At 37.7% G+C, this 13,443-nt stretch overlaps 2 protein-coding genes across 2 annotated transcripts; one reads left to right on the top strand and one right to left on the bottom strand.

Annotated features, from left to right (window-relative positions):
• Positions 1–396: 396 nt before the first annotated feature.
• On the bottom strand, positions 397–12,023 carry LOC120203104 (mitogen-activated protein kinase kinase kinase 1-like). The gene is made up of 10 exons (XM_039203457.1): positions 11,996–12,023; positions 4,997–6,065; positions 3,939–4,023; positions 3,746–3,808; positions 3,404–3,561; positions 2,655–2,727; positions 2,495–2,554; positions 1,713–1,823; positions 1,136–1,370; positions 397–841 (listed from the first exon to the last, which is right to left on the bottom strand). Exons 2-9 carry the CDS (start codon positions 6,004–6,006, stop codon positions 1,167–1,169), a joined length of 1,764 nt encoding a protein of 587 aa, XP_039059388.1. The 5' UTR covers positions 6,007–6,065; positions 11,996–12,023; the 3' UTR covers positions 397–841; positions 1,136–1,166.
• On the top strand, positions 6,792–8,149 carry LOC120203059. Its single transcript, XM_039203421.1, has 3 exons — positions 6,792–6,839; positions 7,003–7,719; positions 7,829–8,149. The coding sequence occupies exons 1-3, from the start codon at positions 6,792–6,794 to the stop codon at positions 8,147–8,149; spliced, it is 1,086 nt and encodes a 361-aa protein (XP_039059352.1).
• Positions 12,024–13,443: the final 1,420 nt, after the last annotated feature.

The following is a 13,443-nucleotide window of genomic DNA, read 5'->3' as shown; positions in this document are numbered from 1 at the left end:
TGGATTTATTTGCAGGGATTACTGCCCAAGTACAAACGTGCATATGATATTAATGATATTAATGTCTGCATATAAATACTGTTCAACTATGTATTTATGTATTTATTTATACATGCATTACATTTTATCTATATTTTTAATTTTCTGACTGTAGGAAGTCTTCCACGAAAACTACTCTCAACCTGGCGTTAAGGACAGCCTACTATCCTACCTCCCTCTTACCCCATTGCATATGAAAATTAGGTTTTGTTGTTATTGTCATCGTCTTAAGACCTCAAACTCAAACACGTCTGTAGAAGTATATGAACATTTATTATTAAATAATTGATTTTTTTTCAGACAGATACCTTGTACTAATAGATAAAAAAATTCCTTCTCCAAGTCAAGCTTGCCGTTATATCTGCGGCCCTATTTCCGTCATCATAATGATGCTGGTTTCAGTCATTGATTGAGTTGATTTCTGTCTGATTTGCAACCAACCCTACAACTTACACACAAAGTTGAACGCGTATTTAAAACTAACTAATAGTCACTTCCATAAATAAATTACCCGCATACATATTTACAATCCCCCTTTCTAATTCTTACAATAATTTCTCATCTGTTTCCACCCAAAAATAACAAACAAACAACAAATAACTCGCGAACAGTCCTTTTCTGTACAGCATCATTGTAGGATGGGATCATGGTGATTCAGACCTATGCAGTTTGCCATTAGGCCCCATAGCAATGCCTCGTAATTGTTTAGGGGCAAAACTAAAGGCCAAAAGGCATTAAAGTTTAAGGACCCAAAGTTGTCTTCATCATGATGGACAGAGTGGTATCCGACGAGAATAAAGATCTGCATGTACGAATCAACGTCAACCGGATTCTTGAGGACCCTATTTTTCTACTTTCACAAACTAATAAGATATCAAAACTCCAAAACTTGTTCTAAACTTTTCACAAACTCATGTTTCAGTACAGAATCAGTATTCCCATTTTTAGATACTTTAGCCATCTTAGGATCTAAAGACTAACATCTTGCAACAATGGCAGACAATGTTTCTTCAGATTAATGGAGCACACTAGTTTTAATTGCAAAGAGCAGTGTGTTCAACAGGAGATAGACATATGATAAGCGGGAAATGTTTACCTTGTTGCAATTTAGTTTCAAGGCTACACAATCAAAACCGTCTGCCAAGATGAGGTGATGCTGAGCCTGAGTGAAGAGGCCTTTTCACAAATGGGTGCCGCAAGAGCTTCGCAGCAGTTGGCCGAGAATAGGGATCAGCTTGCATGCATTGCATGATAAAATCTCGAGCATCTTTTGACAAAGAATCAGGAATCGGTGGTGGCTCACCTTTCCCAATTCTAAACAATGCTTGCATCTGTTTCAAGTTGCAAAATGTCATTAACATAATAAAAAATTCATGCAATACATGCATGAAAACGGAGTACCAAAATTTTAACTCAGCAACAACACTTGCTCATAGCTATCCATCATCAGTGCAAGACAGAATTCATCATGAACAATCAGCAATGAAAGAAACTGGAACAACACTCCCCCCCCCCCCTCTAACCCCATTTCATGCAATAAAATTCTTTAGCCATTTCGTGATTTGGTGATGACAAAATACAAATTTCCACATCATCTGTTCTTTCTCCTTTTATATCAGATCACTCCATAAATAATCTAGACAAGGCTTGTGTCCAGAAGAAAAGCAACGTACCCATTCCAATGGATGGTACGGAATATGACGGGTTAACATCTCCAACACAGTACAACCAAGGCTCCATATATCAGCAGGAATTCCATAACCTTGACCTTTTCCGTTGACAACCTGTAATTAAACAGCTGGTGATCAGAATTCATAGGATAACAAAATTATTGGTAGTCTGTCACAAAGTAAATTATTGTAGCAAAGGCAACATGGATAAAAATGTTTGTACAGAAAAAGTACTGGAACCCATCTAGGAGAAGACATCATTTAGGTCTGATCTAAAGAGGAGCCAATAGCTTTCAGAATGGGTGAAATGCCACAATCAAACATTAGCAACTAATTGTCTAACTAAAAATAGCTTTTATTTAAAAATTACTGGTTGCAATTTTTTTAGTGTTCGTGTTTAAGCTAAAATGCTAAGATTCAGGCTATTATATAAAAACTAAATTGGCACATGAAACTCATGTTCATATACATGATGTCCCAGGAAATGATGGTGGACCAGCAAGAGAAATTTACACCTTTTGTCCTGTCTTTGTCACCATTTTCATGACTCATGAATGTGTATTCCTATAAGCTAAATACCTCCAGCAGTATCTCTAATGTAGTAGAAAAATATTCACTAAAAATGCACTCTATCATTTTTATGTCACCATTGTCAAAATTGAGAATTCCTACAAGCTAGATATCTCGAGTAGTATCTCTAAAACAGAAATGATATGATGCTCTAAATACATCAAGCAACAACTATTACGTATTATCACTTCTGAAAGGAAAGAATAGAGGCAAACCTCAGGGGCCATCCAGAATGCTGTCCCTTTGCATGATTTAACATCATTCAACGTAGTTGCCTGAAGACAAACACCAGCACCAATATAATTATTATGATCATCTTAGAAGCTACTAATAAACAAGAAACAAGATCGAAGTCTTAGACTTGAAAAAAGAAACCTTTGCCAACCCAAAATCTGCAAGTTTAACCGATCCATTTGCATCGACCAATATGTTCGCACACTTAACATCCCTGTATCAACAATCAAAATGATATGTCTTGAGAGATTAAAGTTTGTAATAATTCAGGTATAATTTATTTTCAATGTTAAAACTATAACAAACACCAAATTCCAAATCAGGAAAGAGGGCATAAATCAACCAGGCACCCAAACTTAAGGAAAAATAAATACAAAATACAAGTAAAATGTTTACAAAAACTTATATTATCAAAGTAACTGAAATGACCATCCAGCTCAGTTGGTAGAGCACAAGGTTCTTAACCTTGAGGTCGTGGGATCGAGTCCCATGGAGGGCATTTCATAATTTGGAGGTCTCTTACGGAAGCTGCTCTCAACCTAGTGTTGGGGACAGCCTACTATCTTACCTCCCCCTTCCCCCATTACATATGGGTACAAGGGACAACCAACCATATTATCAAAGTAACTGGTTTTCTTGAATTTTAAACGCCCTTTGAGAAGGAATGTCAATAGAGATAAGGAATCAAAACTTCCATCCATTAGGTAGAGCAATGTTTACATTAAAAGGGTATATTTTCTATTACAAAGTAATTTCCCATTAGAAAATATGTGTAAGAAAAACATATAACTAAAGTGTTTACAAAATTTCATATTTAGCTAGATCATACAAACAAGATTTTTAAGCAGTGTAAATAAATGAGAAGCAGCATGAAAGGTCTCTTGAATTACCTGTGAACCACATTTCGGTCATGAAGATACTTCAACCCATGCAGAATCTGTCTTGTATAAGCAGAGACTTGAGAATCTTTGAGATGGTACCTCTGATACAGATCTAAAAGAGAGCCTTTGGTTACAAGCTCAAGAAAGATGTATAAATTTGATTGATCCTGCAAAAAACATAAGATCAAAAGATAAAAGTTAGACAATCAATGAATGAATTTGACAATTAATAAAACTAAACCCAAATGAAATTTTAAAAGAAGGTTAATTGGCTACCATGTTTTTTTTTAATTCAAAGGCTAGCAAAAGTAATCAATTCCGGTGATTATGGTAAATGTGACAAATTAATACCTTATCTGTGCCATAATACTGAACTATATTTTCATGTTCAAACTGGCTTAAAAGAGCAATCTCCTGAAAAAGAAAGGAAATAAAGAAATTAAATAGACATAGAGAAGAAGAAAATGGATCTTTCAAGAAAAATGATTGATTAGCACAACAGAAAATGAAATTTTAAAGAAGTAAAAGCTAAGATCTCACTCACTTGTTCAAGTTGGATAAGACTTTGCTTTCCCTGACTTCCTTGATCAAGCAATGAAACTTCCTTAACGGCAAAAAAGAATCCATCCCTTCGGAAAAATGAATGGATAAAAAATTAGGCATAGAATGATTAAAAGAATAATATCTTTTTCCTAAATAAAATAAATAAATAATCTATTGGACAAGTGGAAAACCAACCAATTGTTAATTAAGATAAAATACGTTTCTCTACACTATTCTGAATATTTTTTATAATCAATGATTTCTCCTGTGACTCCAAGTAAATGACATCAAATAGCTTAGAGCTTATGATTATCCCAATTCTCTACAATTAGCTCCATATATTAAAGATCCTAGTGCAGTGTTGCTTCCCTGAGTTTATATTTCTCAACTCTTCAAAAACAGTCAACAACTAAATTCATCATCGTGAAATTTATATACAGAACAAAATATCTCCGGTGAACCAGTTCACAACCAAGAAACTTATACTTGAGCCCAACACCAAGAAACAAAATCTATTTCGAAACAATAGTAAATGGACTTAACTATGGTATTTATTTCTCTATGCCATTTCTCAGAATACAAATTGCCCGCAAAAAAAGCCTACATGGGTATATCAAATTATCAATTATGAAAAACTTCAAGCAGCAAACAAAGTAACACTTAAAGATAGATGGTCCAAAAGGCTAAAATTCATCATCGATCAGCCCTTTCGTGTTCTAGACAGCAAAAACAAGAGACATCTGAAAAGTAGTAACCTTTGGGGTTCACTATATAAATTATATCTAGTTATACTTAATACACCGACCCAAACATGTAAGACTGCTCTTTAAAGAAGCAAGGCACAGTGTAAAGACGGTTCCTTAGATGCTTAATTAAGACGAACAACACTTCCTAGCCCTAGATACCTTCTAATCTCTATTCTCTAAATTCTAAAAAACGATGCCGCCAAGTGACAAACTATATGTAGAACTAAAGCGGTACGGGTACCCAAAGTTAAAATAATTTGAAATGAAAGCTACCTATATGGAGTCGGACGTTATATAGTATCAAATTACTTACTCGGAAATCCCTTCGTAAACTGATCCAAACGACCCACGCCCCAGAAGATCACCTTTCTGCCAATATGTAATTGTCCTTTTGAACCTACCGTTAGGGGAAATATTTGACATAGGCTCTGTTGTGGTACTCGAAGAATCATCATCATTCGAAGTTGTAAACGAACAAGACTCTGAAAGCACCGCAGTCTCTCCTATTCTCATTAAATTTCCCTCCTCCTTAGCATTTTCATCGTTAACCCTACCCTCCTCTCGTTTATATTCTTCGTCATCGGAAGAAAGTAAGTTATCCAAAACCACACACCCTCTATCGTCGTCAGGACCGAAATCCCTAAACAGATCCCAAGATGAGCACCCGTTATCGATCACTTCTAGCTTCATTCCCGGAGGAGGCTTTAAAAACGGTGGCCTGTCCCCTTTAATTCCACTATTCCCTCCTCCACCACCAACACACGAAACACAGGACGCGTTTGTCTTTAGCTCGGTTGTAGTAGAATCATCCACCGCAATTTTATCGGAAGAGCAGCATTCCCTTAGCTTCGACTCGGACGAGTCGTTCCCAGTCAACTCAGTAGCCGAAAACCTATCAGACAACTCAGCTACCGTTACTTCAGCGGCATCTTTTACTTGAGCCATCTCTTCTTTAGGACTATGCAACCGGTTCAATCTGGACCGAGGCAGAAGATCCGAGGACGATCTGATTTTACGGGCCTCCCAAGCGGCGGCCGGTATGGAAAAATCGTCAGGACCATTAAGGCCCAAACTCCGACAAATCAGTTCGAACTCTCCGTCGGTTCCTTCGATACGGAAGCTGGTTTTGTCGTATAAATCGAGCGACCGTGTGATTAGAGGAGAAGAAGATGAAGAAGAATCGTCGATAGACGAATAAAACGACGACGCATCGTAATCGATGTCCTTCGCCGCATTGCTGCGTTCGAGCCTAGGTTTTCTCCTGCTGCTCTTCTTCGAGTCCATGGCGACTCTATTACTAAAGAATCGAGGTAAGTGATGCATATGGAGCAAATTCCATCAAAATCAAAACGCACATAAAGTAATCTAGGGTTTCCAAAAATATCAATTTAGAAATAAGAAACGAAGAATTTTCTTTCTTTTCTCCGTAACTTTCCTGGAAAAATTTAGGTGAGAAAATTTGGGAAGCAAAAAGGAGCTGACCTAGAGCGAGAGAGAGAGATAATGGTAGACAGAGTGGCTAGTAAACGCCGCCGGTAGAGAGAGAAAGAAATATTAAACGCGTTGCCACGTGGAAAATAAAGAAAGAGTTAATTTATTTTTTTGGAAGTATTAGTATTGTAGTATTTGGTTTAAGGTGGGACCCGATTAATAAACTGTTCAAGTTGTTGCCACGTAGACAAGCGGGATTTATTTGTCTACGGCGGCATGCATGCAGCGTAAGTAGACCCACATGGCAGCTGGCGAAATGGAGACAATTCGTCTCTATCCTTGGAAATTTGTGTAATGTTGGGGGCTATAACTCAAATTAGATTATTTGTTGAAATTTCAACCCGAAAACTTGAGATATTTAACTACCACAAAAAGGTTATGTAATAGTCAAATTTCAACCAAAACTTTGATTTATGCCTTGGGGAAGTGTCAAATTTTAAATCGGAAATTTTAACAAATTTAAAATGAGGATAATAGTTTAGAGATATATAATGCAATTAATTTCCAAAACTAATCATTATCGTTTAACTATAGATTGTTAAGAATATATATTAATTGTATTAATAGATTAATTGCGACCGATTTGAAGTTTCTCTGGGCGCACGTTAGCCGGCCTAATGGGTCCTCGGTTTCTCTTCTTTGTTTCTGATTTCTTCTACGGTCTTGTTAGCTGAGATTTTTTCGTAGTTGCTTTTGTTTCTTTGGTATGGATTCGTCGAGTTTGAGTCTTGATTGGAGAAATTTATTCGTGGGTTCGAAGAATCAGTCGCTTGATTTTCCCCCCCTGAGATTCATGATGGAGCTGTTGCGGTTAAGCCTCCTCTTTAGGTAATTGAGGAAGGCATTGCTGATTGGAATCATGCCCTAGTGGGTCAGTTCATCGGCGTGGCTCCAAGATTTGCTTCATTGCAGCGTATTATCGTTTCGATTTTGGGGAAATCTTCGCAGGTGAAGGTTAGTTTAGCTGGTCCTAACCTCTATGTGTTTTCGTTTACGGATGCTAATCTGAGGGACTGGGTGCTCGATAACGGTCCCTGGCATATCCAGAATAAACCTCTGGTTTTGAGGAGGTGGGAGCCTGGATTGCAGAGACTCAATTTTGACCTAGCGCTAATGCCTATCTGGGTTCAACTCTATAATATCCTGCTTGAGCTCTACACTCAAAAAGGACTTAGTTACATAGATAGTGCATTAGGTAATCCTCTTTTTATGGATTCCATCACTGCATCTCGTGAGAGGCTAGAATTTGCTAAACTGTGTGTTGAGATTGATGTTGGCAGTGTTCTCCCTGATGTTATTCATGTAATGCTTAAGGATGGGACGTTTGTGGAAATAGAAGTGCATGTGCCATGGATGCCTCAGTCCTGTGCTACATGTAAAGTGTTTGGGCATCATGTTAGCTCGTGTACTAAGATTAGGCAAACTTCTATTAAGCCTAAGGAAGTTCAAGTCTGGAGGAAGAAAGAAGTCACCCATTCTGATGAGACTGGTAGTAAGGAACCTCTGTTTACTATTGTTGAAGCTACTCATGAGAAGCTTACTTCTGTTTGGAATTGCCATGGAATCATATGTCCAAGATCTTCAGGAAGCTAGTGAGGTCACCCATCTTGTTGGTCTGGGGTCTGGTCCCATGTAACTTGTTACTGTTGACCAGTCTTCTGATTTGAAGGATCATAATGGTGACTCTAGTGGGCTTGTTAGCAACTTGGGGGTCGAGGGAGTTGTCAAGCCTAGTGAATTTCCTTCTCTTCAGGATTCTCTGAAGAAGAAGACTAGGGGTAAGAAAAAAGAGAATATTGGTTCCTCTAGTAAGGTAGGAAACTTGGTGGATGGCCCCAGGAAGACCAGGGCTGCTTCTATTGGTGTAGCTTTGTTACTTAATGAGATTAAGGCTAAGAAGAGGGATTATTTGGATAAAGTGAAGAGTAATGTGGTGTCTTTGGGTCCTGGCTGTGATGTTCATTCCTCCTCTTGATAATGATAGTGAGCTTTTGGAATGTTAGGGGGATTAATAACCCCCTAAAGCAGGCGAAAGTGCTTAAGAGGCTGGATTCTTATGAAGTGGATGTTATTTGTCTTATGGAGTCTAGGATTAGAAGGGATAATTCTGCCAAATTTTCCACTATTTTTTCTACTGATTGGAATTTAGTTGAAAATTATGATTGTGTTAATGGGGGCAGATTATGGATTATTTGGAAGAGGCAGCTGTCTTTTTCTGTGTTGAGAAGAAGTGATCAGGCCATCTCTATTATTGGCACTATTGATGGTTTTCAAACTGCTATTATTGCTGTTTATGGTAGCAACAGTGGTGGTACTAGAAGAGGTCTTTGGGAGCATTTGAAGACTGTTGAGAATGCTATTGGATCCTCTTCTTGGGTGATTGGTGGGGACTTCAACATAATTGCCAGAGCTGAGGAAAGTTCAGACTTCGAGGTTATGGGAGTTCATAATTCTACTGACATGAAGGAGTTTCAGGACTGCTTGGAGGAGCTTGATCTGATGGACCATCCTTTCCTTGGGCCTATCTTCACTTGGTCAAATAGGCAGGAGGGTTCTTTTTTAGCCCGGAAGCTAGATAGGATTTTGGTTAATTCTAAGTGGTTGCTGGATTACCCTAATTCTTTTGTGGAATGCAAAGCTCAGGGGGTCTCTGACCACTGCCTTGGGCTTTTATGGTCTCAAAAGGGTGTTTTGATTAAGAAGCCTAAACCGTTTAAGTTCTTTAATTATTGGGCTTCACATGACAGATTCCTGACTATAGTTAAAGACTCCTGGCAAGTGCACTGTGCAGGTTCTACCATGCAAGTTCTGTTTAGTAAAATGAGAAGGCTTAAGCCTCTCTTAAAAGAGCTCAATAAGGAGTTTTATTCTGACATCTCTGGTAGAGTGAAGGGTAAAAGATCTGAGTTGGAGCAAATTCAGATTTTTAATTTGACTCATGTTGAGCAGAGAAGAGTTGATGAGGAGAAAAGAGTTTATGATGAGCTTGTTAACTTGGAAGTAGCTGAGTCTGAGTTCTATAGACAGAGAGCTAAGATGCATTGGTTGAATGAGGGAGATCTCAATACTAAATTCTTCCATCAGAGGGTCGAATACAATAAGAAAAGAAATACCATTAGAGTAATTAAAGGTGAAGATGGTCAATTTTATGACACTTTTGAGGGCATGGTTGTTGAACTAGTAAGTTTTTTCACTAGTCTAATTGGAATTGAGGACCCTCTTATCAAGAGCAGTTCTATTGAAGATCTGAAAGGCCTGTTAAACTACTCCCTGCCAGAAGGAGCTGCTGATTGTTTAATTAGTGAAGTGAGTGATATGGAGGTTAAGGAGGCCTTGTTTAAGCAAGGTAAGGACAAGAGCCCAGGTCCTGATGGGTACACCTCTGGGTTTTTCAAGGCTGCCTGGGACATTATAGGTGCTGATTTCACTTCTGTTGTGAGGTATTTTTTCCAGACCTCCTGTTTGTTGCCTGCATTCAATGCCACTGCCATTGTTTTGGTTCCTAAATCCCTTAATGCATGTCTTGCTAAAGAATTCAGGCCTATTTCTTGTTGTTCAGTAGTTTACAAAACTATTACAAGAATTCTAGTCAATAGACTTGCTCATTTCTTTTCTAGTATGATATCACTTAGTCAGTCAGCCTTTGTTAAGGGCAGGAACATTGTTGATAACACCTTGCTAGCTCAGGAAATTGTTAAAGGCTATTCTAGAAAGAGCCTTTCTCCTAGATGTGCAATCAAAGTTGATTTACAGAAGGCTTTTGACTCTGTTAGTTGGGATTTCTTGTTGAAGGCTCTTGATGTTATGGGTCTCCCTTGTACTTTCTGTAATTGGATTAAGGCCTGTATTACTACACCTATGTTCTCTCTTTCTTTAAATGGTAGCTTGGTGGGGGTTTTTTAAAGGAGGTAGGGGGATTAGGCAAGGAGATCCTTTATCTCCTTACCTATTTGTTTTAGCCATGAATGTTTTGTCCTCTCTCTTAGATGCTGCTGCTAAGCATGGTATTTTTAAGTTCCACCCTAAATGCAGAAGAATATCTCTCACTCATCTCTACTTTACGGATGATCTGCTTGTTTTTTGTCATGGCTCTTTGGGCGCTGTGTTGGGAGTGCAATGCACTTTAGATAAGTTCTATGAGCTTTTGGGTCTTAAATTGAATGCCCAAAAGACAGAATTATATGCTTGTGGTGTGAACATGTTTGACTTGGAGCAGATCATAATGGCTACTGGGTTCAGGGTGGGACAGCTTCCTGTGAGGTATCTTGGTGTGCCCCTGGTGACCCGCAAGCTCACAGGCAAAGACTGTGAAGCACTTCTGACCAAGATAAAGGACAAGCTCAGGATTTGGTCTAACAAGAACCTGAGTTATGGTGGTAGGCTCCAATTGATTAAATCTGTTTTATTCAGCATTTTTAACTATTGGAGTAGGCAGTTGGTTCTGCCCAAGGGTGTTATTAGGGATATTGAATGCCTCTGTATGCGTTTTTTCTGGAAAGTCAGTGATTCTTCAGCTAAAGGGGCTCGTGTGGGTTGGAGCCATATTTGCTCCTTGAAGTCTGAGGGTGGTTTGGGTCTTCGAAACCTTGTGATGTGAAATAAAGCTTGTTGTTTGCTCCTTATAAAGAACATTTTGGCTAATGAAGGCTCTCTGTGGATTGCTTGGATCAATGAATATTGTTTCAAGTCAGTTAGCTTTTGGGATGTTGAGTGTAAAGCTCACTTCAGTTGGGTCATGAGCAAGCTTCTGAGTATGCGTGAGGAGGCTAGACGTTTATTCCTCCCTTGTTCCAATCGGAGTCTTATTAATGGCAAATGGATCTGGGACAATATCCGGGATTGCAAGGCGAAGGTAAACTGGCATAGACTGATCTGGTTCCCTGCTCACATTCCAAAATTCTCTCTTGTCTCGTGGATGGTCTTTCTCGACAGATTGCCTACTAAAGACAGGCTTGTTCGGTTTGGTTTGGATATTGACAATGTATGTGGTTTGTGTGGCTCTGGCATTGAATCTCGAGATCATCTTTTTGCTGAATGCCCTTTTGCAAAAGAAGTGTGGGGGATTGTTTTAATTGCTTGTGATATTCGTTATGACCTTAACAGTTGGGGTGACATTTTCAACTGGTTGATTGTAAACTTGAAGGGCAAATCCATCAGAGTTCGTATCATGAAGTTGGCTTGGACTGGTCTGCTGTATTTTGTCTGGGAGGAGCGTAATCATAGACTCTTTCGAGGCTCGACTCGCTCGGTTGATGTAGTCGTAAATAACATAAAAAAGGTTGTTAGAGTCAAGTTGTGTAGATTTGGATGTCCTAGGATTGAGGATGTTAATAGCCATTTATACTTGAACTGGGGTCTGTATTGAGGTTCTTTGTTTACTGTAGTAGCTAGGCTGCTTTCTTGGATGGAATATAAATTACTTATCAAAAAAAATGCGACCGATTCAATTTATTAAGTACAAACGTCACTTATTCATAAAATAAATCGAATAAATATTATATATAATATACAATTGTATCACTTAATTAATTTAACTAGAATTTATATAATACATGTGGATTTGATATTATTGTTAGAGTTAATGGTACACCTCATGGCACAACAAAAAAATTAATATGGTGATCTCTTCAAGAGATCCATGTACGATTAACAAATCCATGAAGAATGATGTAAAATATTACCTTATTTTGTATGGAAATAAAATAGTTGAGAAGATGACTGTAAATTCTGATCTACGTAACATGATGTCGATCAAGCAACAACGTAAAATGTCATAGTCTCTACGTTGTAATGAACAAAATAATCAAAGAGTAAAATTGAAACTATTTCGAATAGTATTTTGTCTTTTTGTATATAATGTGACTATTAGACCATCTATATAAATATATAGGATATGATCCTGTTACACAATGTAATTTTTTTTAGTTTTACACAAATTTAAAATCATTGGATGAGTGAAAATAGATGACTGAGATTAACAGTAGGAAATAAGAAGATATTCATTGGAAAGAAAAAACAAAGAGTCAATCTCAGTTATCTATTTTCACTCATCTAACGGACCTAAATTTATGTAAAACTAAAGAATTTTACATTGTGTAGGTGGATTCTAACCCTATATATATATTCAGTGTTCAATAGTTAACAGGTCAATCAAATCATCAGTTGAGTCGGGTCAAAGGTCAACGAGTCGGATCGAATCAATAGGTCAATTTGATTTGGGTCTAACTCGGCCTAGTTTGAATAGTTCGGTCTGGTCCAAGTTATTTGGTTTAGTTTAACTTTGGGTCAAGCTTTATCTTAGGCTGGCGTGATTTGATGTTGACCTTGAACTAGGGTTTCACACCAAAGTTAATAGATATGATTTTGGGGTCTCGAAGTTGGTAACTAAATCTCTCATTCAGGTATAGTTATATGGTGAAGATGAGACATCCACAATTAGCCTCTCGACGGCGTGTGGAGGCACACGACCACACTCCACGATCCAAAAATCAAAAGAGCCATTAACCATTTGAGGGAAGGACACAACGACTTGAAAATGAGCTTACTTTGATCCATGATTTGCAACGTAGGCAGTGACGCACGACCATGAAAATGTTTGTGAGAACCCAGTGGATGACTCTCTTGGCTCTCCTACATTGTAGTCGGTGAAGAAACAAATTTGGTGAAGTTTTGCTTGCGCTAAAGAAGGGAATCAAATGGTTTGGACGATGCACTCTACGGTAATAATGATTGACAACGATGCGAGGAAGATTTTAGAAGACTTTTATCTTTGGCTCATGCTAACGATAGACGATGAATGATCAAAACTAGTAAGGGTTTTCTCGCGATAGTGAGGGGACCACGATGATGTGGAAGTAATGATCATGATGTAGTACCCAAAATTTTGATTAGTGACCAAAATGTAAAATTTGAAAGTTTAGTGATAAAAGTATAAAATTAGAAAATGTTTAGGGACCTAAGTGGTAATTTTCTCAAAAAAATTTATTCAATAAATTGATAGTTTATTCTTGAGAGTGGAGTTTTATTGAAATCATATTCTTGATTTGGAAATTTTGTTAAAAACTAGAAAGTGTTAAAGCCCGGTAAAAATTCGATAAATTGGATCGAATAAAAAATTTGGAAAAATTGGAAGGATGATAAATTAAGTTTAGAAATATTATTTCCACATTTTAAATTATGAAAAATAATATGGATCATTGGATTTGAATATTTATTTCTATGTTTAATTTGGATCGTTGGATCAAAGTGATAATATTACAATTTTTGGAA

Source organism: Hibiscus syriacus, unplaced genomic scaffold (assembly GCF_006381635.1).
Source record: "Hibiscus syriacus cultivar Baekdansim isolate YM2019G1 unplaced genomic scaffold, ASM638163v2 tig00009023_pilon, whole genome shotgun sequence".
NCBI classification, from domain to species: domain Eukaryota; kingdom Viridiplantae; phylum Streptophyta; class Magnoliopsida; order Malvales; family Malvaceae; genus Hibiscus; species Hibiscus syriacus.
This window is presented reverse-complemented; position numbering and strand designations above follow the sequence as displayed.

Coding starts and splice junctions, on each gene's coding strand:
- LOC120203059 (XM_039203421.1), top strand. CDS start 6,792: ATGGGTCCTCGGTTTCTCTTCTTTGTTTCTGATTTCTTCTACGGTCTT. Junction 6,840..7,002: donor CTGATTTCTTCTACGGTCTT/GTTAGCTGAGAT, acceptor CCTCCTCTTTAG/GTAATTGAGGAAGGCATTGC. Junction 7,720..7,828: donor CTCATGAGAAGCTTACTTCT/GTTTGGAATTGC, acceptor ACTGTTGACCAG/TCTTCTGATTTGAAGGATCA.
- LOC120203104 (XM_039203457.1), bottom strand. CDS start 6,006: ATGCATCACTTACCTCGATTCTTTAGTAATAGAGTCGCCATGGACTCG. Junction 4,024..4,996: donor GTTTACGAAGGGATTTCCGA/GTAAGTAATTTG, acceptor ATTTTTCCGAAG/GGATGGATTCTTTTTTGCCG. Junction 3,562..3,745: donor AGTATTATGGCACAGATAAG/GTATTAATTTGT, acceptor TGTTTTTTGCAG/GATCAATCAAATTTATACAT.